The sequence below is a fragment of the Cololabis saira genome, chromosome 15 (assembly GCF_033807715.1).
Source record: "Cololabis saira isolate AMF1-May2022 chromosome 15, fColSai1.1, whole genome shotgun sequence".
Classification (NCBI taxonomy): Eukaryota; Metazoa; Chordata; class Actinopteri; order Beloniformes; family Belonidae; genus Cololabis; species Cololabis saira.
Window position 1 is genome coordinate 39,945,543 of NC_084601.1, and position 24,823 is coordinate 39,970,365.

Here is a 24,823-nt window from a genome sequence, read left to right on the forward strand (position 1 = left end):
AATGTCGAGAAAAAAGTCGAAATATCGAGAAAAAAGTAAAGATTTTGTGAAAAAAGTCGAAATGTTGAGAAAAAAGTCGAAATGTCAAGATTAATGTTGAAGTACAATCTTGAGAAAAAAGTTGAAATGTCGAGAAAAAAGTCAAAATGTTGAGAAAAATGTAAAAATTTTGAGAAAAAAGTCTAAAAGTCAAGATGAATGTTGAAGTACAATCTTGAGAAAAAAGTTGAAATGTCGAGAAAAAAGTCGAAATGTCGAGAAAAAAAACGAAATGTCAAGATTAATGTTGAAGTACAATCTTGAGAAAAAAGTCGGAATGTCCAGAAAAAAGTCGAAATATCGAGAAAAAAGTAAAGATTTTGTGAAAAAAGTCGAAATGTTGAGAAAAAAGTCGAAATGTCAAGATTAATGTTGAAGTACAATCTTGAGAAAAAAGTCAAAATTTCGAGAAAAAAGTCGAAATGTCGAGATTAAAAAGGAAAGGAAAAAGAGAAAAAAGAAAAAAAGGAAAAATAACAAAAAAAAGGAAAAAAAAGTTCTAACACTTTTGAAAAAGCTCCAGGAGCCACTAGGGCGGCGCTAAAGAGCCGCATGCGGCTCTAGAGCCGCGGGTTGCCGACCCCTGGGTTAAGTGTTCTTAGATTTGTATAACAAGTCACCCTCAAAGATCTTTATCAGTTTATTTCTTTATTTTACAAAAATAATGACTGCTCTTCAGTTTCATATTTAGACACCTTACTGTTTCAGTATTTTTTTGTCTGGATAAACTGTAAAACAAGAACTACCCCAGCACAGTGTTGTACACTTGAGGTGAGTAAGAGTGTGTTTCTCTGCTTTTGTGGATCACAGCACCGGTCAACAGGAGTCTGTACAAACAGCGAGTGTCAGAAAGAGCTACGTCCTCCACGGATGTCCAAAAAGGGTGACAGAAGAACCACAGTTAACTGTACAGCTGCTCTGCTACCGCTTGTCTGAGTGAGGCCGTGTGCCGGTCTCCTCACAAGCAAACATCTTGCTCAGTATTCAAACGGCCAACCCTCGTGACAGCCGATCAACTGTTTGTGTTTTTGAGGGACGTCTGCTTCGAATGTTACGACTAGCCGAGGTAAGAGGTGGAGGACCGACTCCCAATCTGCCGGCCGCGTCCCGTCGTCCATCGTCCGCAACATCACCAACCTCTTCAGCTAATTTCATTCAAAATATTGAGTTTGTTTAGTCCTCTCTGCTACCAGTGTTGAGCGTTATAATCCACTCACCCTCGTGTAACGTTTACAAGTCTGGTTTCAGTGAAAGACCCTGCAAGCAGGCCAAAAGTATTTCCTTTCCTCCCCACCCCAATGCTGAAAAGCCAGCTGTTCTGACTGTTTCGATTCCTTTATCAGTGTCTTTAAACTTCAATCGTGCCCCCCAAGTAAGTCACTTAGTGGGTGTGTTGACGTTTTGGCGGGGGGACAAGGCCTGGGCGGAGGTGCCGGTTTGTTTTTACCCTGCAGCGGGCTGGCCGGCCCCCCGTCGCTGTCGGCTCTGTCCGTGGGGATGGGCGGGGGCGGCGGCGGGAGGCGAGGCAGCGACATGGAGCCGTGGTGGTAGTGGTGGTGATGGTGCGGGTTGTGGCGGTGGTGGTGGTGACCCGGCGTCACCGCCGACGGCGGGATGCGGGAGCAGGAGGACGCCGGAGGGGAGGAGGACGGCGGGGGAGGCGGCGGAGGGGTGAGCGTGGCGGGCCGCAGGCTCTGGATCCGCCGGCACTCCTGGCAGATGCGGACGTGGCTGCAGCTCTGCAGGAAGCTGCGCGGCAGGGCGGGCGGGGCCACCAGGGCCGCGGCCGGAGGGGGAGGAAGGGGGAGGGTGCTGGTGGTGGCGTTGGCCCCTAAAGGGTCCGCCAGGAGCCTCTGCGGGCCCGGGCCTAAGTCAGGTACTCCCTCCATGCCTCCGCCCAGCCCCGCCGGGCCTCCCGTCAACGGCCCCGCGCCGCTGTACAGTTTCCCGTTGCTGAGACGCATCTCACGCACCAGGCGGATGGGCCGGGGGCCGGCCAGGGCCAGGCGGGACGGGTGTCGCAGGACTCCGGTCCCGGTGCTGCTCAGGGGCCGACGCCGGCGCGAACGAGAATTCTTCTTACAAGAGACGGCGTTTCGAAACTCTGTCAACATCTCCTGACAGACAGAGACCTGCGAGACAGAGAGACACATCATCGTACGTACTAGCACCAAAACAGGAAAGTTATTTGTTACAAACCTTTAATTTAAAAAATGTTATTTTTCATTAATTATGTTTCTTTGTTACATTTCTCTTTGGTTTACCCTGTAATTTGTTTTTCTCACCTTCCTTTTGTGTCACCAATGTATAAAATACACACAAAAAATAATTGCAAGGACATACAAATATTTCTGAAAAATGTCTCTCTTAATATGAGAGCAACATTTTTTAACATTTTTCCTTTAACAACCTGTCGGAGTAGATTAAATGTTGAATAATGATATAATAATACATTTTTAAGTTTTTATCCATTTTAAAATTACCAAAATATATTTCTAAGTGAATTAATACAGACTTGGATTACATATTCCATTAGGTGTGTTATTATGATTTTTTATTTATTTAACATGTGCAAATATAATTTTTACAACTCTATATCCTCAAAGCAGACAATGTTTCGCGCCCCCCCAGAGATCTCTGGCGCCCCCAGTGCAATAATAATAATAACAGTAATTATAATAACACAATCATATGCTGTAACAATGCACCTTCCAATAATCATATCTGTCATATCTACCTCATTCTGCTGCACCTTTCACTTATTAAAAGTTGTATATATGTTAATGAGAGCTGTCATTTGTCTATTACCTATTTACAGTACTCGAGTTGTAAAAAACAATCAGGGGGGATGGTGGATTTTATCATATGGGGACAGATAATTTGTGCTGATTACAAATAATATAATATATTACAAATAATAGCACCTGCAGAAATACTGCAGGAATGACATAGCAGCAGTTAAATGCAGCCTTCTGTAAGCTTTAAATATCCACTGGGCTTACATCAAATACATCAAAACACAACAATAAAAAACACTTTTCTGAACTTATCAATATGACTCTGTCCTTCACAGGATAAGTAACATGGATCACTGCAAAAACTCACAATCTTAACAAGAATATTTGTCTTATTTATAGTTAAAATGTTTCATTTTAGTAAAAAAATGTAATTACACTTAAAACAAGAGTCATCACTGGAAAAAACAACAATTTTCAGCTGTTTCAAGTAGATTTTCACTTAAAATAAGTAGAAAAATCTGCCAGTGGGACAAGATTTTTTTTACTTGTAATGAGAAAATTTTTCTGGTGATGACTCTAAATGTTGAAATAGCAGTAAAACCACATTCATTGATGAAATGACATAAGGGATAGAAAGGGGGGATGATTTTGACCGTTTTTATTTCAGGGGGGGATGCCAAAAAAATGAAAACATTTCATATTAAAACGAAATATATTTGATTAATGTTTGTTGTATCTATGTGGGTATATGTATCTATGTCTGTTTAACTGGTCAATAATACACATTCGGAAAGTAATTATTCTAATTCTATTCTAGTAATTTTCTTTTCTAGTCTCATAGGAAGCGTAAACAGGATTCTGAATATGTACGCAAACAAATGTCATGAGAACTTTTCTGTTTCAGAGAGGAAATGAATGCCTGTATAATTTGAAGGGGAGAGAAAGTGAAGTCATGTGAACATGTTATGTTTTCATCAGTATTTGTGTTAATGCTCCGCAGCTTTCCACTCCCAACCAGCGTTATCTATAAATGCATTTGCATTCGTGTGTCTCACAATCAGCCCAGGAAAAACAGCCTGAGCAGAAAGTCAAATAAATGAGAGTGAATGGAAGTGAAAACACCAAACTGTATCTGCAAAGGACAGACGGATGGAATATAAATGTGCAAAAGGGGAGTGGACTGCTTCGTTTCTTAGCTGAAATGAAAATTATTTTCCTGCCGTGAAATTTCTTTTAAGTTCAAATCCAGTTTGGATTTAAAGCCACTCTAAACCACGATTATACTTTAAGCTACACACTGTATTTAACTACTGAGTAACTACTGATAAATTATAGTACTTTGTCTGTCATGTGCAAGACGTGCATTAACTTATAGGAGGTTTTAACCCTTGTGCCAAACTGTGTTTGGGTCAAAATGACCCAATTCTTCTATCCTTCTTTCCTCCTGCTCTCTCCTTCCTTCTTCCTTTCCTCTTTTCCTCCTTTTTTACCCTCCTTTACTCCTTTTTCTTCCTACCTCCCTTTCGTCATTCGTTCCTTTATTACCTTATTTGCTTTTCCTTCCTTCTTCCCTCCCTTCTTTCTTTACTTTTCTCCATTCCTTCCTCCCTCACTTCTTTCCTTTTCTCCCTTCTTTCCTTCCTTTCTCCCTTCCTTCCATTCCTCCCTTCTTTCCTCCCTTTCCTACTTCCTTCCTTCTTTCCTCCTTTCTTCCTTACTTCCTTCTTTCCTTCCTTCCATCTTTTCTCCCTTCCTTACTCCCTTTCCTACTTCCTTCCCTCTTTCCTCCTTTCTTCCTTAATTCCTACTTCCTTCCGTCCATCTTTTCTCCCTTCCTTACTCCCTTTCCTACTTCCTTCCTTCTTTCCTCCTTTCTTTCTTACTTCCTCCCTTCCATCTTTTCTCCCTTCCTTACTCCCTTTCCTACTTCCTTCCTTCTTTCCTCCTTTCTTCCTTACTTCCTTCTTTCCTTCCTTCCATCTTTTCTCCCTTCCTTATTCCCTTTCCTACTTCCTTCCTTCTTTCCTCCTTCCTTCCTTCCTTCCATCTTTTCTCCCTCCACCCTCCCTTGACCCAAAGACAGCACAAGGGTTAACATTGCAATCTTATGTCAAACATAAATAAGAGTTTTTGGACGACTCGTGCTGACCAAAGTCAAACTATATGCAGAAGCAGGATTTTAAGAAAACGTACAAATCTGGATGATCATGCAGATTTATGAACATGTGAGCAAATGCAATGTTTAGATGTGGATGTCAGTCCATCATCATGTAAAAAAGGTTTGGATGAAGGTTTACCTCGTCCGTCTCAGCGCTGCGGCGCGTTGACCAGACAAACTCCATGATGGCCACAAACACAGCGATGATGAGGCCGCAAATCAGGACCACGAAGATCCCACCAATGTTCTCCATGCCGAGGCCTGAGAAACCAAACAATGACGACCAAAGAGTTACTCTCATCTACTTCAACACAATCTGATCTTTAATCCTTCTTTCAGATCATTTCCTCAGAATTTCTTTAAGAAATGTCGGTCAAAACTTTAAACAATGACAGGTTGTATATCACTGACATTGCACACACATCCACGTTTGTACATATACTCATTTTAGACACGAAAACCAATATTTGAATGAATTAAAATTAGCATACAGTTGAAACCAGAAGTTTACAGACACTGTGCATTTTTTGTCTCACTGTCTGAAGTTAAGTCAGACTAAACCTCTCCTGTTTCAGGTCAGTCAGATTTACCAAAATTATTTCATTTAGCTAAATACCATAATAATGAGGGGGAATTTTATATTTACTTTATATTTACTGACAAGGGCCGACAGGCCACTCTGTGAGAGAAGCCATTATTCCTAAAGAAACAGACGGATTACAGTTTGTAAAAAGACACCAAAACAAAGACCTTCACTTCTGTAGACGTGTCCTGTGGTCGGATAAAAACTAAACTATGGAGCCGTTTGGCCATAATGACCAACGTTACATTAGGAGGAAAAGGGGGAAGTCTGTAGACCTGAGAACACCAGACCAACTGTGAAGCACGGAGGTGGCAGCATCATGTTATGGGGCTGTTTTACTCCAGCAGGAACTGGAACTCTTCATCCAATAGACGGCATCATGAAGAAAGAACATTGCCTGGAAATATTAAGGCAACATCTCAAGACGTCACCCAGGAAGCTAAAACTTGGGCGCAAATGGGTTTTCCAAATGGACAATGACCCTAATCATACTGCCAACATATTTAAAAAGTGGGTTGAGGACAACAGTGACTGCGTTTACATGCATCAATAACCCTTTTAAAACCCGAATATTGGCAAAAACCTGAATTTGCACGGCCATGTAAACACCAATAACCCCTTTGAATAACCAGAATTTGCTCATATTCGGGTTTTTAAAAACCCGAATATGAGCCCTGGGTTACTCCTTTTAAATCCTGAATATTGGGTCATGTAAACACCAAACTGAATATCCCCATCAAACGGAACATGAATTTGTTTTCTGCTCATGCTCTGTTCACAAGGAATCCTGGTCTTTTGAGTCCAGGAAGTTCTTATAAACACGGAGAAACACAAGACCAGGAGGAGACTAATCACTTCATAAATGTAATGAAGGATATGAACATTTCTGCATTTGTAGACGGTAGAAAGTACCGGGATAGAAGATTTACAAGAAGGTGAGAGAAAAGTTGCGCAAAGCAGCATTTGTTTTGAATTTGGATACAGGAAGAAGAAGCAGAAATGACGGGAATTGTGTCATGATGTTCTCCGTGCGTCGCTGGTTTGATCCAGATATCCTGAATGATTAATTACCATGTAAACGGAATATTCCCAATGTTTCAGTAACCGGAATATTAGCAATAACCCGAATTTTGACTGCACGTAAACGTAGTCAATGTCTTGGAGTGGCCATCAAAAAGCTCTGATCTGAATCCTTTCGAATATGAGTGGGCAGATCTGAAAAGGCGTGCGAGCGAGGCGACCAACAAACCTGACTCGGTTCCACCAGTTCTGTCCGGAGGAAACGGCCAGAACTCCAGCAGAGAACCGTCAGAAGCTTGTGGAAGGTTGATCAAAACATTAGACCCAAGTCATGCAGTCCAAAGGCAATGCGACTAAATACCAAGGAAACGTGTGTAAACTTTTGACCTCGAAAAAGGAAAATAAAATTATCCAAAAAATTCTCTCTTGGATTATTATGGCATTTCGGAAAATGAAATAATTTTGATAATCCTGAATGACCTGAAACAGAGGAGGTTTAGTCTGACTTAACTTCAGACAGTGAGACCAAAAATATTGTGTATTTTTGCACAGTGTATTTAAACTGGTTTTAAACGTATATCTTTCTCCAGGTGTCTCCTAGGTATGTGCAGTAGATGATGGTACAGTATCTGCAGTTTTATGCATCATATAGAGCTCCTTTATCTTCATTAAGATGTGTGAAAGTCCCTCGTAGATACATCGGTTTTTGTAGCAAAGTGTATTTTAATGCTCCTGGCATTTGGTTATTCTGTTCAATACTTCCCTGGAGATTACGAAAATAAATAAATAAGTAACAATTCCCCATCATTCTGTGGTGCTTTTATCTGAAATGACAAAGCAATAAAAAGAAGAATGTGAAGTCAGGAGAATACGGGCCCAACAATGGCTGCAGGAAAGTCTGTTCATTTCAAGAAAATGTGAGTGGATCAAGGACTTGCCCTCCAAAGGACATTTCAACAACTTTAATGATTTATTCTTCAGTTACCGAGTCTCGGATCATCACCTCTCAACTGCTGACTGAGCGCTGAGTTAACCCCTCCACCAGGCCGCCTGCTTTAAATACTGAGAGTTTCTCTCTGATAATCCCCCCAAAAAATCACACAGAATTCTCTTTGTAACAAATTTATCAACACATTTGCATCATTAAAATTTTCTAAAAACATGATTAATTTTAAGATCATGTGTTAACAGAATAAAGGAAGCAAACCCGTGAAAATAACTCAACCCTCAAACCTCAAACCCAACTAATACTGTAAATACTGATAGGATAACACATGTGTTGCCCAAGTACAACTGTCCAGTGGCATTGAAGCAACCTTTTTTTTCCAAATACTTGCAAATATTTATGTAAAAACCCCAAATGGATGCAACAAATTGCCTTGAACCGAATCCCAAAGCCAGTAACTATTTCTTAGGAGGACTGAGATTTTTATTTTGTTATCTCAATTCAAACAATAAGGAGTGAATGGAACAGGGAGTTATTTCTTCATACTTGGCATCAGCTGGCTATATAGGTATGGAGCCAAATCAAGGCCAAAAGTTTTGCTAATTTGAAAATAAAATTTGAACCTGAAAATTCTTTTTTACAGTTTCAATTTTATTTTTTTCAGTATCAGATCTTTTTTTCAGTTTCAAATCTTTTTATTTCAGTTTCAAATCTTTTTTTCAGTTTCAAATCTTTTTTTTCAGTTTCACATCTTTTTTTTTCAGTTTCACATCTTTTTTTTCAGTTTCACGTCTTTTTTTTCAGTTTCAAATCTTTTTTTTTTCAGTTTCAATTTTTTTTTCAGTTTCAGACTTTTGGCCCTGATCTGGCGTGGGGGGCGTGGCATCAACTGAGAGGGGCGTGGCATCATGAGTGACAGCAGAACAGAGAAGGCAGGGGACGTTCCTCAGTCATGTTGCCTTCAGGAAACGTAGGTTGCAGAAGTTATCAGTAGAAGTATGACTCAACACTGTATATACATCATATTCACGTGATTGGCAGTGGAAAAAACTGATATTAGTGACACATTTCTGTTTAAAAAGCTGTTTTAGACCGTACTTGGTAGTATGTGGAAGTGGGAAATGTCAAACTTTAATGTGTGGCTGTTGAACTGTACAGTCTGGCATAGTTTATTGCTTTTATACTGCGATTGGTGCCAAATACGGTCTAAAACAGCTTTTTAAACAGAAATGTGTCACTAGTATCAGTTTTTTCCACTGCCAATCACGTGAATATGGTGTATATACAGTGTTGAATCATACTTCTACTGATAACTTCTGCAACCTACGATTCCTGAAGGCAACATGACTGAGTAACGTCACCCGCCTTCTCTGTTCTGCTGTCACTCATGATGCCACGCCCCTCTCAGTTGATGCCACGCCCCCCACGCCAGATTAGGGCCAAAAGTCTGAACCTGAAAAAAAAAATTGAAACTGAAAAAAAAGAAGTGAAACTGAAAAAAAAAGACGTGAAACTGAAAAAAAAGGATTTGAAACTGAAAAAAAGAAGTGAAACTGAAAAAAAAAGATTTGAAACTGAAAAAAAAGATTTGAAACTGAAAAAAAGATCTGATACTGAAAAAAATAAAATTGAAACTGTAAAAAAGAATTTTCAGGTTCAAATTTTATTTTCAAATTAGCAAAACTTTTGGCCTTGATTTGGCTCCATATATAGGAGGCCCAGAAAAAAATGTATCCATTTCTCCAGAGGCAAATTCAATAAGAATACAGCCAAAGGAGCACCGACTCTCAAACAGCAGGGATTCTTGTAAAGACGACTAAAAGTCATCATCAGAGGATGCACATGAGGCTTTCTTGGATAACTGTGTGCTCAGTGATTTGTCCTTTCTCTCGAGAAGCTCATCAACTGGTCACTAACACTTCCCGTCCGGCAATCACTGTAACAACATATGTATCCGTGGTGCCTGCAGCTGTCAGCTGCAGATATGCAAGTATCAAAGGGTCATAGAGGGAAAAAGGTGGAAAATGTTCCACCAAAGACCACTTTTTAGTTGGTTGTTTGCATTTTTAATGACATTTTAAACCACATAAAAGAATGCAACAATCATATGCACACCATCATGAAATCAGCCCACTCCCTTGGCTGTGCTAAGGGACTGAAATGATTATTTGCAGGATTTCCATAACTGCTGATTTTTGTCTTTGTGAAGCACAGATAAACAGAAACAGATCAACAAATATTCTGTTTACGGCGTAATCAGCAACAAAGGGACTTGATTAGTCTTAATGGAATCCTAATGGCTGGTTTTTATCAGGTTTCGCACACATTCATGTATTTATCACATCAGGGGGCATCGCATTGATGCAAAATGATTCTCTGAAGTCCTAACTGAAAATTACAATAATCCAATGTTTCTCTAAGCTTGAATTCTTACAGATGAAATGTATTGTTTTTTTTCACAAAAGCAGGGCTTTTATCCACAAAAGAGCATTGCATGTAGTCATAAGTCTGCAAAACACAAGTAATACAAATCCCACACAGAGATTCAGATAATTATCTGGCTGATGTTGTTTTTCCTGCTGTGGGAATGAAGAAAACCCCACAAACAGATGACAGACATCGGCTGATCAATACATAGTTCATATTTCCATTTTTGTTGGCTGCTAAAAATCTAATCAGACTGAAACAGTCAATGAAGATAAACCTTGTCATGTTGTTGCAGTGAGATGCACCAGACGTAAAAAAACTAAACAAAACCCAAACCCTTATCTGTCAGTACGTACACATGCAGCGATTCAAGCTGGTTGCAGATCTGATCAGATAATGACATGCAGAAGATTGGATCAACTTGTCTGAGTACACATGCTGTTCTGAGATCAGACTGAATCAGATTGAATAAACCACTGTAACCAGAGCATGACTGACTCCGTGACGCTAGGTGGCGCTGTACCCGAGGTAACCATGGTAACCATTTCAACAAAGAGCCACTTCCGGTTGACCTCTGCTTAACAACAACAAGGAATGGAAAAAGTGCATTCTCACTGCTTTCCTATTAATAATCTGTCTAAAACAGCCTTTCTCAACCTTTTTTCAGTCATGACACCTTTCAAAGGTGAATAAAATCTCACGACACCCCAGAGTAAAATATAATTAAAAACCGCGCTGCATCTCTCTGACTGTAAATGCGAATCTTACACCGTGTCCACACTGCATGCGACGCGAGCGAGCGTCAGCGTCAAAAACAGTTCCATTGCTTTATGTTTTATTTGCACTGTCTATACTGGTTGCGAGCGACGCGGCGCGCCGTTTTGAGCTGGACTTTTGTCGCACGCCCTGCTTCTATTTTCTTCCTGTCGGTCGCGTTGAAAGCCGGTTGAAAGTTGGAAAAAAAAGGTGAAAGCGCTGTAGGAAACAGTCATTTCAATACAAGAACCTCAATAAAGTGGCAGCTGCTGGAGGGAGATCGCCAGGCTGGAAGGTTCTGATAAAATAATAAGATATAGCCTAACAAGAATCTTATCTTAATCTTATTTGGGCTTAATTTGTGCCGGATCCAACAAGATCTGGTACCTATTTGATCATTTCTCGTGTCCTCTGCTTTTCCCCACATCCCAGTAATGATGTGACATGTTTGCTGCATTTAACACCACGAACACGCCGCTCACTCCAGCTGTTCGCTGTTTCATTGCGTCGCCTCACGCCGTTATTTTGTTGTTTTTTTCCCCACTTTGGTCGGACGGTAGACCTGCTTATATTTTCTTCCTGCCGCCTGCGTTGAAAGTGCTGTAGGAAACAGTCATGGATGAGGAACGGCTGATCCAGTTAGTTGAAATGAGAAGTTATCTCTATGATTCCTCCTCATTTCACTACAAAAACCTCAATAAAGTGGCAGCTGCTGGAGGGAGATCACCAGAGAGCTGGCAAAGGGAGCGCACGGGCGGTTGGTGGGGAGAATAAAAGGAGAGTCTCGGGCGGGTGAATAAAGGCAGATTTATGGTTCCGCGTAAAATCGACGGCGTAGGGTACGCGGCGACGCGCACCGTTCGGTGAGTGCGCCGCGTACCCTACGCCATAAGGTCTGCGTTGGATAACGCAGAACCATAAATCAGCCTTAAGGCTGCAGGCGGCGTGTGAGCAACGGATGACTAAGAGGGAGAATAGTTTCTCCAGGAGTGGAAGCAACGCCGGGCCAGTTATGCCACAGTTTGCAGATGGATTGTTGATCCGTGGGCTAACGTGTTTGCTGGGACTATTTTGCGAGCTTTTGCAAAAGCGTGCATTTCCGAGGCGCCGCACGGCACGGAACGAGACTCTGACAGCGAGGAGTTCGGACTGGCACAGCTGATTTAGCGGAGCTCTTTAATGCAGAAACAGAGGATGAGACTTAATGGGTTTGATTAATGTAAAAACTGAAATAAAGTAGCCTACAATCAAACAAAGTTTTGCTCCCGCTGTATTTTTAAATGGCACGCTTGTGTGCGTTTGTGTGTGTGTTCTTGTGTGTGTGCCTTTTCGGTCGGTGCGCCGTGTGTGTTTCAAATACAGAAATGACACAAGACTGAGGCCTTTCCACACGGCGCCCGTATGGTCGCGAAAATACAGTATTTATATATGAAATGTCAGAATAGGAAATATTTTGACGACACCCCTGAAGCAGTCACACGACACCCCAGGGAGCTACTACTGAGCAGCGTCGCGTCTTTCACTTCCAGGTGAATCCCCTCCCCCGGGGGAAAACCCCACCCGGGGGAAAATCTCGAGCATGCGCAGACTGTAATATCTATGTCCCCGTTCACATGGCATTAACAAGGCGGTTGCGACTGGCTTATCTAGGTGCTGCAAGCGGGTTGATGAATCCAGTCTGATCAGATTACTTGACTGACTTAAGGTGTTCACATGCAGTTTAAAAGTCAGTACGATGTGTGCAAATGATCTCCAACCAGGTTGAATCGCTGCATGTGCACGTACTGACTGTCGCTAATGGAAATGCACACGGATAATATTGGTCTTTTGGAGAAAGACAGAAAGCAAGACATAAAATGGTGAACTAATGCAGTCTTTATCATGTCAGTCTTTTGTTCAGTATACACTACCCTATAAAAAACAAAACTAGCTAGAAAATGTGAGAGACTGGTTTAATACAAGAGAGCAGCAGTGTAGAGCTGTTCGTTGGCGACGTGACCCACATCCTTCAATCTGCTTCACAAGACAGACTTATTTCTTCTAATGCAGCCAGTCACATAATTGAAATGTTCAGTACATTCATGTTGATCAAATGTCTGAATAATACCAGCTTTCCCATTAGCATAACGTTAGTAAGCATAAGGAACCAACATTACCATGTGAACAAACTAAAATGAGGTTATCATGATTCATCTTCGCGTTGTCATTGCTTGCATATTAAATTCCCTACATTAAAACTTAACTTATCAAAGACCTGCAAAGCTGCTCTCAAGACAATTATCTCTTAACCCTTGTACTTTCCTTGGGTCAAAATGACCTAATTCTCCTGTTCCTTCTTTCCTCCTGCTCTCTCCTTCTTTCTCCCTTCCTTCTTTTCTCTCCTCGTACATTCTTTCCTTGTTTTTTCCTTAACTTCCTTCATTCCTTTTCCCTTCCTTCCTTCCTTCCTTCCTTCCTTCCTTCCTTCCTTCCTTCCTTCCTTCCTTCCTTCCTTCCTTCCTTCCTTCCTTCCTTCCTTCCTTCTTTCCTCCCTTCCTTCCTTCTTTTCTCTCTCCTTTCCTTCTTTCCTCCCTTCCTTCCTTCTTTTCTCCCTTCCTTCCTTCTTTCCTTCCTTCCTTCTTTTCTCCCTTCCTTCTTTTCTCTCTCCTTTCCTTATTTTATCCCTTCCTCCCTTCTTTCCTTCTTTTCTCCGTTCCTTCCTTCTTTCCTCCCTTCCTTCCTTCCTTCCTTCCTTCCTTCCTTCCTTCCTTCCTTCCTTCCTTCCTTCTCTCTTTTTTCCCTTCCTTCCTTCCTTCCTTCCTTCCTTCCTTCCTTCCTTCCTTCCTTCCTTCCTTCCTTCCTTCCTTCCTTTTTCCCTTCCTTCCTTTTCTCCCTTCCTTCATTTCTCTCTCCCTTCCTTCTTTCCTTCCTTCTTTCCTCCCTTCCTTCCTTCTTTTCTCCTTCCTTCCTTCCTTCCTTCCTTCCTTCCTTCCTTCCTTCCTTCCTTCCTTCCTTCCTTCCTTCCTTCCTTCCTTCCTTCCTTCCTTCCTTCCTTCCTTCCTTCCTTCCTTCCTTCCTTCCTTCTTCCCTTCCTCCTTCCTTGACCCGAAGACAGCACAAGGGTTAAGAAATGGTCTCCTCACAAAGACATTTCCATGTTGAATACAATAACAGCAGGGCAGGGAGTTTGATAATTACTCAGCGTTAATATGACTTCTCACAACATGTGAATTTAAACTACTCTCAGAGAGATTTTACAACATGGCGTTAAAAAGAGTCTATCATTTGATAAAGGAACTATAAAGTCACTCAAAAGTCCACTTTAAGGACCAAGAAGGCCACATGGGACACGAAATGCAAAACATTTAGTTGAAACACTTTTCATGGATAAGGGGGTAATGTAGTAAAGTTCTAAGGTGGGACTCATCACCATCGTAAGAAGGCACTGCAAAGGCAAAAGGAAAAAAGCTGTGGGCCTCCAGCATCATTCCTGGGCCCCTTTCCTTGATCTTTTCAGGCCACTGACATGTAGTGGTGACATTATTTTATTCTACTATCAGTGCCATGTTAAAAAGGGGGACCGGAGAGTGTGTTCCAACTACAGGGGGATCACACTTCTCCTCCTCCCCGGGAAAGTCTACGCCAGGGTCCTGGAGAGGAGATTACGGCCGATAGTTGAACCTCGGATTCAGGAGGAACAATGCGGTTTTCGTCCCGGTCGTGGAACACTGGACCAGCTCTATACCCTCCGCAGGGTGCTCGAGGGTTCATGGGAATTTGCCCAACCAGTCTACATGTGTTTTGTGGATCTGGAGAAGGCATTTGACCGTGTCCCTCGTGCCATTCTGTGGGGGGTCAGTGAGTATGGAGTCCGGGGCCCTCTACTAAGGGCTGTCCGGTCTCTGTATGATCGAAGCAGGAGTCTGGTTCTCATTGCCGGCAGTAAGTCAGACTTGTTCCCGGTGCATGTTGGACTCCGGCAGGGCTGCCCTTTGTCACCGGTCCTGTTCATAATTTTTATGGACAGGATTTCTAGGCGCAGCCAGGGGCCGGATGGGATCCGGTTTGGGAACCTCAGGATTTCATCTCTGCTTTTTGGGGATGATGTTGTCCTTTTGGCTTCATCGGACCAGGACCAGAATCTCTCGATTTACCGGTCAATCTACGCCCCTACCCTCACCTATGGTCATGAACTTTGGGTAGTGACCGAAAGGACAAGATCGCGGATACAAGCGGCCGAGATGAGTTTCCTCCGCAGGGTGGCTGGACGCTCCCTTAGAGATGAGTTTCCTCCGCAGGGTGGCTGGACGCTCCCTTAGAGATGAGTTTCCTCCCTTAGAGATGAGTTTCCTCCGCAGGGTGGCTGGACGCTCCCTTAGAGATGAGTTTCCTCCCTTAGAGATGAGTTTCCTCCCTTAGAGATGAGTTTCCTCCGCAGGGTGGCTGGACGCTCCCTTAGAGATGAGTTTCCTCCGCAGGGCGGCTGGACGCTCCCTTAGAGATAGGGTGAGGAGTTTGGTCACCCGGGAGGAGCTCGGAGTCGAGCTGCTGCTCCTTCACATTGAGACGAGTCAGCTGAGGTGGCTTGGGCATCTGTACCGGATCCTCCTGGACGCCTCCCTAGGGAGGTGTTCCAGGCATGTCCCTCCTCCCTAGGGAGGTGTTCCAGGCATGTCCCTCCGGGAGGAGACCCCGGGGAAGACCCAGGACACGCTGGAGAGACTATGTCTCTCGGCTGGCCTGGGAACGTCTCGGACTCCCCTTGGAGGAGCTGGAGGAAGAGCTGGAGGAAGAGCTGGAGGAAGAGCTGGAGGAAGAGCTGGAGGAAGAGCTGGAGGAAGAGCTGGAGGAAGAGATGGAGGAAGAGCTGGAGGAAGAGATGGAGGAAGAGCTGGAGGAAGAGCTGGAGGAAGAGCTGGAGGAAGAGATGGAGGAAGAGGTGGAGGAAGTGTCTGGGGTGAAGGAAGTCTGGGCATCTCTGTTGAGGCTGCTGCCCCCGCGACCCGGGAACGGATAAGCGGAAGAAGATGGATGGAATGGTTGGATCAGTGCCATGTCATTGTTTTGTGAAATGTTTGAGTCAACATAAATTCTAGGGGTGTAACAATGTATCGTGCCACGAAATTTCGCAATACAAAAACGTCACGATATGTGTCGTGGAGGTGACAAACTGTAGCGCCATATCGGGTTATTAATATTAATATATTGTGTTTACTAGTAACATCCTATTGGTGCAGCGGGATCACGTGACGACCTCGACCCGCAGATGAAAATCTTATTACGCTCAGAAGAAACTAGTACCGTTTTACGGTCCCGATCACGGGACTCTTGCAGGGTTTTGAGCTCCGAACTTTTACTTCTAAGGTGAGCATGAATCAATCTTTTTTATGATGTAAAGATTGTGTCGTCCCCAAAGGTGGAGGATGAAACGATAACGAGGTTTACCTTACGGCCTCAGGCTGGAACATGTGAAGCTCTTAGCTCTGGTAGAAGATAAATAACAGTCATGTTGCATTTGGATTTTGGGACTTTTCATAGTTTATTTATTTACTTTTATTTATTTATTTAAGGAAAATGGTTGGCCTGGCTTTCTCTTTAAAACTTAAACAGTTATAAAACATTATAAACTGTAACAATAGAGCAAATGCACAGTATTGTTTTGTATTTTGTGTCTCTCAAATAAAAGACCATTTTTTTCCAGTCATATGTTCCTCATTCAAGGTTGTTAAAAAAATACTGTTATAATATCGTATCGTTATCGTGACCTCAATATCGTGTAACGTACCGTATCGTGAGATTAGTGTATCGTTACACCCCTAATAAATACCAGGCGGCAATGACACCAAACCAGAATGCGATCATGATGGAAGGACTTGAGACTGTTGCTTGGTAGAAGTTCCTGAAAGCTTTTGGTGGGAGATGGTTTTTGGAAACAACCACTTGTAAAACTCTAAAACTACCCTGTACTCCCTCCAATGGAAATCCACCTAATGTGTGGCTGATGTTTGCAGGTGGAGGTTCAGACTCCAACCTAGTTTGCCACATGAGCAAAAATGGAACCAGAAAGGTGCAATGTCTGACTTTTGTCTCACAGAAGTGGCTAATCATCATGAAGTGGTGACGCCATGCAATTAATGGCCATCAATGTTAATGCTGGTTTGGTAGATGGTTCTGAAAAGATGAACTCATAAGGCATATCACCTTATTTTCAGACAGTAGATGGCACTCAAAACCCAACCCTTTCAAACCCTTTCTGTCTTAAATTATAAAATATATCTCACTGTCAATACAGACCAAAACCACTGCAAGAACTCAAAGCGTGGCTTCAGAAAACCTTCAGAGAGACAGAGACGGACTCGTTTGTCTGCAGAACATTTGGCTCCATCCGTCTTCCTGCAGACTGTTGACACTGGTCTAGATACACTACAGCTTGACCAGTTAACCACTAATTGTTCCACATTTTTAATGACTGCACCATCTGCTGTGGCATTTTGTCTCAGTTAAGCTTTGATGGTGCACCCTGAAAAACCGTCTGCTGGCTCGTTACAGTATATCCCTAAAAGATTAATCTCTGTGTCAATCAGTGACTGTTTTTGATAATCTGTTAGGCACATTGCTTCCAATATTAATTGCAGTGTAATTAGTGAATCAGCAGAAAATGCAATTAATCACAATTCAGATAATCACTTTAAGACATTTGTGAGGTTGATATACGACATCCAAGAGGTGATGAGCTGTCACTGTACATTTAGCATTTGGGGAGGCTCTAGATGAAAACAGACGCACTCATTTGTCTGCAAAGAACTTGTGATGGACACGTTCAAGGATATTTTCTGACAACATCTACAAATCACTTGTATGTGAAATAAGTAGCCAATTTACCAAAATGATGGTCTTGATGAGACAATTAAAGCTCTAAAATGAATCAGCAATGGCAAACTTGCTAATGTGTTCAATAAGTAAGTGGTGCTGTTTTTTTTATAATTAATAAAAATGATCCAAACTCTTCTTGGTTCATCACATCTGAGTGTGAGTGTGTGGGTCATTTGAAACACTTTAAACCACTTGTAGGCTACTTATTTTTCTTTCCCATCAATATTTGTGTTGTTAGCAGCAGCAGCTTCTCATGTTATTTCAAAACAGATCACAAAAGGCCACAAAAATCTTTTTAAATTAGATTTCCTTTACCTGTAAAAAAATGTAATACAACAAATTTAGCTAAAAAATCTAACCTAAACATCTGTGTCCTTGAAAGGAATTCTACGAATGAATGGAAATGCTTAATTTAGCCCAGGGGTCGGCAACCCGCGGCTCTAGAGCCGCATGCGGCTCTTTAGCGCCGCCCTAGTGGCTCCTGGAGCTTTTTCAAAAATGTTTCACCTTTTTTTTCTTCTTTTTTTTCTTTTTTTCCTTTTTTTCTTCTTTTTCCTTTTCTTTCTCTTTTTTCCCTTTTTTTCTCTTTTTTTCCTTTTTTTCTTCTTTTTTTCCTTTTTCTTCTTTTTTTCTCTTTTTTTTTTCCTTTTTCTCTTTTTTTTCTCAACATTTCGACTTTTTTCTCGAGATTATACTTCAACATTAATCTCGACATTTCGACTTTTTTCTCAACATTTCAACTTTTTTCTTGACATTTTCGACTTTTTTCTCAACATTTCAACTTTTTTCTCAACATTTTGACTTTTTTCTCGACATTCCGACTTTTTTCTCGACATTCCGACTTTTTTCTCGACTTTTCGCCTTTTGCCATTTGCCTTCATTCTGATACAAGACTTTTCATTTTTTGCAGCTCCAGACATATTTGTTTTTTACGTTTTTGGTCCAATATGGCTCTTTCAACATTTTGGGTTGCTGACCCCTAATTTAGCCGTTTAAACAACCACATGAGTGTGTTCTGGTTCTGATCTGCAGACTATTCTCTCCCGTCACAAGAGGACTCCCACCTTTGGCTCGGTGATCCTCCTCTTTGGGACACTGTCCTCCTTCCCACCAGCGTCTCTTCAGGATCTCCAGCCTGTTGCTTTCTTGCATCTGCAGGATCCCCAGCGTGATCTCGTCCCTGTACGGAGAGCCTGAGCACAGAGAGCAGAAGAGCACCGTCTCACCTCAAACTTAGTCTTTCATTGTTTTTTATTCATTCTTTGAATTTAACCAACATTAAATTCAAAACCAAAACAGTTTTTACAGAAAACTTTACTGGCGTCAGGTTTTCTCAAGGCCCCATCAGATTACCATTGTTAGGGCCCGAGCACTAACAAGAGTGCGAAGGCCGTATTGTATCTGTAGGAATTCTGTTCCTTGTTTTTTTCCTTCTTCCGACGAAAGGAGGGCCTTTTTTTCCCCCTAAACTTGCCCCAAAAGTCACCAAATTTTTCACCAAGCCAGGCCTGGCGAAAAATGTGATATTTAATGGTTTACATTAATGGGCGTGGCAAAATGGCTCAACAGCGCCCCCTAGAAAACTTTGTGCCTCAAGCCCCACAATACGGTTTGACGTACATGCACCAAAATTGGTACACACCTGTATCATGTCGCAACTTAAAGAAAAGTCTCTTGGCGTCATGGCTGAAACTAAACAGGAAGTCGGCCATTTTGAATTAATTGTGTAATTTCTGCGCAATTTATGCCATTCCTTCGGCAGTTAATGCAGCCCGAACCGTAACGTGCACCCAGGTGTGTTATACATCAAAATGTGCGTCTCCATCCTGCGACGATGCATATTACTTTTCTCAGTCAAAAGCGTTACCGTGGCGACGTTAGACGCCAAAAAGCGCGCCCCCCCCTTCATCTGATTGGTCCATATTTGATAGTTCCTACTTTCTACCATAACTTTTGGATGGGTTGATATAAAGACTTGTGGGTGGTGTCATCGGACTTGAGTACTTGACCTTCATTGGCATGAATTAGCCCCGCCCCTTCTTCTGATTGGTCGATATTAGATAGTTCCTACTTTCTACCATAACTTTTGGATGGGTTGATATAGAGAGTCGTGGCTGGTGTCATCCACTAAATGTCCAGGTCTGAAGAATCTACATGAAGTCATACAAGCTTCCACTGCAGCCTGAACGTGCACAAGGGTGGAGGGCCCGTTCATCGCTGCTTGCATCTTTAATTGTTCTTTTTTTTTTTGTTTGTTTTGTTTTTCTACAAACTGGCTTATAACTCAGGCCTGATTTTTCTACTTGTCCAATGTCGTAACAGTGATGTTGCAACATACTGACCTGAATTGTATTGTAGTTTTATTACATTTATCCTCTTTGGTTTAATTAAACTTCTATGTGTTTACCTTTTTCAAATTGAACTCTTAACTGGCATGGGTCAAATGCTGATCCCATATTTTCACGAGTTGAAAAGCCTTTGCTCAAAACTTTTTTCATGAGATTTTTGGGTTAGAAAAAACCCGAAAATTTGAAGCATCGTAACTTCAGCTGACAACACACTAGATCAGTGTTTCCAAACTCTGCTCCTAGAGGACCATTGTCCTGCATGTTTGTCATGTTTGTCTGCTTCAATGCACCCTGATACAGTTGGCTGTGATTAACAGAGATTAACAGATGTACTGATGCAGGGAAACATCTAAACTTACAGGACTTAGGCTTGGGAAGCACTCCACTAGATGACAGATATATTTCTCTCTTCTGAGACTTGAAAGAGTTTTAAAGGATTAACCCTCTCATATCTAAAGACTATAAATCAAAGTTTTAGGTGACATGCTTAAGACTGTGGATCTCGCAGGGTAACTACAACCAAATTCCTATGTGGATCAAAGGTCATCAATGCTCCCAATCAGTTATTGATAAACGCTGCATCATGGAACGACAGAATCTGCACGAGATGAGATAAAAGACTTGCAGTCTTACTCAACATGTCAAATCTTTGCTAAAAGGCAAAGCCATAGAAAAGACTGCTACAATTTACTCCAAGTGGCCTCAGACTCTGACCCTCAACTTGTGCAAGACTCTTTGGCCACGTTTCCAAATAGTCGGGTATTTACAAAAACTGATATTTCCCCCTCTACGTTTTGAAAAATACCATCATTTCCACAAACATAAATATCTGTTAAGGTGCTATGAGCAGCCAGACCTACAGGGGGCAGTGTAACGAGAAGATAAAGTCATGCTAGCCAATCAGAATCCTGGAAAAAAACATCAACAAATGACACGAGTAACTTCCAGTTACTTCCAAGATGAACGAGAGTCTTTCGTTTGGAGTGACAGAGAAGTGGAGTTACTTTTAAGTGTGACTTTAGAATATAAAACAGGTAAAATACAATAAAATATTGACGGTGGCCAAACAAATTGTAAACACAGGTCGCACTCATGACGCTGGTGACGTTTCTGTCTCATAATGTGACATTCTGAAGCCTAAATGTCCGTTTCCCTCCGTTTACAAGCAAACATGAAAACAGAGTTTTTGAAAATCTCCACTTTGGCCGGAGTTTTCAGAAATGATGGTTTTTGGTGACTTTGAGCTTCATTTTCGTGTAAACAAATGGTCAAAACGTATGAAAACACCACCGTTTTTGCTCCGTGTAAACGGGGCCTTTATGACTGTTCTCTGCAACTATAGTCCCGTTCACACAGCGCTGTGTTCCACTACCGTTGTGCCTTTTGAGTGAAGGGTCTCTGCTGTGGGTCTGAAGGTGTAATGGAGCTGCATTGAGTTCTGTGTGAATTGGCAGTGTGGAAATACATAACTGGGGCACAGGGATGGCTGCAGACTGCACATAGGATCAAATTGGGCCATCTGAGAGTTTTCAACCCCCTGTTGCCATGCATGGAAACATAGAAGAGCCTCCACCAGCTGCAGCTGTCTGTCACCCTCCCCTGCTTTCCAGTAGGAATGGGTGATATTTTACCGTCACGATAAACCGTCAAAAAAATTCCCCACGGTAAGAATTTGTCATCTCGCGGTAAAAACGATAAATTCCCGTCGATGACGTTTTTGTGTAACAAACATGGCGGAAGGCGGATCTGAGAGCGAGGAGCTGGTTGTTAAACGAATTTCCAGCTCTGGAACTGGTTTGGATTTAAAAAGAGAGACGAGGAGCAAACATCATCTATTATGTGCAGAGTCTGCAAAAAAACAGTGAGTGCAAAGGATGGCTATATATTTTTATTCTTCATCATGTTGTCTTTTGCACTATTTTGTTAGCCAACAGAAGGAAATGGTTGTTACATTTTGATATAACGTTTGACTATTACGAAAAACAAATTGCAATAGTATCTAATTTGTGTCATGTTCCAACCACAGGTTAATCTGAACATTTTATTTATATTAGAAGAAGTCATCACTGATAGGATTTTATTTTCAATGAACTTTTATTTATTTGTCCTGTTTCTTTATTTATCAGGTTGGATTTTTTTCTACTTTGTGATTTTATAAGCTAAGAAAACTTGAAGGACAAGGTACTTTTGCTGTTTGCACTGTTATCCCACTGTTTAAGCCAAACAGTTTGAATAAATGTTGAATCTGTTCTTACATTTCAAACTTGTTTCATTTGAGTCATTACAGTTTTGCAGTACAGGTGTACTAATTTAATTGTTTTTTATTAATTTAATTTAATTGGTGTAGTTTAGTATTTAGTATCTTTTAGAGCAGTGATTTGGCTCCAAAGACTGAATGTGGTGATAGATTTATAGTTACAAAGGTGGAGTTGAATTGGTATTTTTTTTTAATCATCATTTTTATCGTTATCGGGATAAATGCCAGAAATTATCGTGATACATTTTTTAGTCCATACCGCCCATCCCTACTTTCCAGTTACCATCACACTCCGAAGCCAGTAGTTAGGGGTAACCTGAGGCTGGTACTGCTGCACATCCCACAAGAACAATCATTAAGAAATATATATATATATATATATATATATATATATATATATATATATATATATATATATATTTATATATATATATATATTTTTTTTTTTTTTTTTTTTTTTTTTTTTCATCAGCATTTATTCAGTGTCGTGTTTTATTCAGTGCAGACTTAATAAATCACCGGTAACCGGAGACATTAGGGACTGATTGTTGACTGTGGAGGAAAGAAGAATAAAGGGACGTTCTTTAGATTGTTAAAGCCATAATGCTTAGTGAACCTGCAGACTGAGGGGAATACTGCACTATGGGCTCTCTGGGTATTTCACTTATATTACAGTACAATATTACATTCTTAATACAGATTAATGACAGTTTCGTCGGCGTCCTAACAAAAGAATCAACTGCACAAAGAATGCGTTCACACAGAGCCTTGGAACTCGCCATCCGGCTCATATTTTGTTCATTCATTCATTTTCTATACCTGTTTAATCCTGTACGAGTCATGGGGATCTGCTGGAGCCGATCCCAGCTCGCTACAGGCAGAAGGCAAGAGAACACCCTGGACAGGTCTCCAGTCCATCGCAGGGCCACTTACAGGACTGTCTCAGAAAATTAGAATATTGTGATAAAGTTCTTTATTTTCTGTAATGCAATTAAAAACAAAAAATGTCATACATTCTGGATTCATTACAAATCAACTGAAATATTGCAAGCCTTTTATTATTTTAATATTGCTGATTATGGTTTACAGTTTAAGATTAAGATTCCCAGAATATTCTAATTTTCTGAGAAGATCCAAAAGATCCAATCTGCAAACTGGTCAAAAGAAATCTCCACTTTGCTGCTCATTAATACCTCGTCACTCTTGTTAACGTATAGTAATCTTGTCTAAAACCAGCAGAACATCCATAGAAATCCATATCCATAGAAAACATAATTGTTTGAGAAAACACGTTTTTATTTTGTCCTTTGAGGAGAGTGCAATTTCCAGTTGGGAGCCACATGCAGCTCTTTAGCGCCGCCCTAGTGGCTCCTGGAGCTTTTTAAAAAATGTTTGACCTTTTTTTCCCTTTTTTTCTTCTTTTTTTTCTTTTTTGCCTTTTTTTCTTTTTTTCCCTTTGCTCTTTTTTTTCCTTTTTTTCTTTTTCTTTTCATCTTTTTTTTTTCTTTTTTCCTTTTTTTCTCTTTTTTTTCTTCCTATTTCCTTTCCTTTTTAATCTAGATTTATTTATTTGCACAGTTAAAAATTACACAAATAAAAGTAACGACTTTACAAATTAAAGTTCCTTTTTAATCTCAACATTTTCACTTTTTTCTCGAAATTTCGACTTTTTTCTCGACATTTTGACTTTTTTCTCGAGATTGTACTTTAACATTAATCTCAACATTTCGACTTTTTTCTCAAAATTTTGACTTTTTTCTCAACATTTCGACTTTTCTCACGAAATTTTGACTATTTCCTCGACATTTCGACTTTTTTCTCAACATTTCAACTTTTTTCTCGACATTTCGACTTTTTTCTCGAAGTGCATAATGAAAAAAAAAAATCTGCCCCCAGTTCTAACTAATATAGAAACATGCAGGATGTGTTATCTTCATTCTGAGGCTTATACAAGACTTGTCAGTTTTTGCGGCTCCAGACATTTCTTTTTGGTGTTTTTGGTCCAATACGGCTCTAAAACATTTTGGGTTGCCGACCCCTGATCTAGACGAACAATACACACTCAGACCTACGAGCAATTTATAATCATCATAGAGTCAACATAACATACGTGCTTTTGGGCTGTGGGAGAAAATCTGAAGAAAACCAACGAAACCATGAAGAGAACCACGCAGACGCCAGACTGAAGGATTCCTGCTGGGAACGGGAGTCGAGTCGGGAAACCGCTAAACCACTGCTGATCAAAATGCACCAAAATGAGTTGATGTCAAAAATCTTCCATGCATCTTTTCTATTCATTTAACCTTTAATAACACTGAAGACTGTCATGTTTGATAAAACAGTTAATTTCATAAAATAGCCACCCAGCAGGAGTTAATTTCCTTAATAGTCAAGGGGCAACTTTATAAAAGAGCCTCCGTTAAGACTTTTGCTCACATGTCTGGGTAAAGTTTGACAACCTATTTTTTTTGGTAGAACAAATCTATAGAAGGAATTTTAGGGGTGTTGTCATCTTGAATTCTTTTGCTGGTGACCACTAGAGGCGCTAGAATATTTAAGTTCTCAATTCAGGCATATGGTCAGTTTTAATTTAAAATATTGTATATCTAAGGAAATAGATAAAACAATACTAAAAAATCCTTTATGAATCATATTGTAATATTTTAGCCAATATTGGATACAAAATATCACTTTTTTAT

General features: G+C 41.0%; 1 protein-coding gene across 1 annotated transcript in view; it reads right to left on the reverse strand.

The window, feature by feature from the left end:
- Nucleotides 1–1,394: 1,394 nt before the first annotated feature.
- Nucleotides 1,395–24,823, reverse strand: part of LOC133460928 (glutamate receptor ionotropic, kainate 5-like) — a 96,959-nt gene continuing 73,530 nt past the window's right edge. The window contains exons 8-10 of the mRNA XM_061741641.1: nucleotides 18,584–18,712; nucleotides 5,075–5,196; nucleotides 1,395–2,171 (exon numbers count right to left, since the gene is read on the reverse strand). Of these exons, the coding sequence (XP_061597625.1) occupies nucleotides 1,395–2,171; nucleotides 5,075–5,196; nucleotides 18,584–18,712 (1,028 nt within the window). The remainder of the gene's footprint in view (nucleotides 2,172–5,074; nucleotides 5,197–18,583; nucleotides 18,713–24,823) is intronic.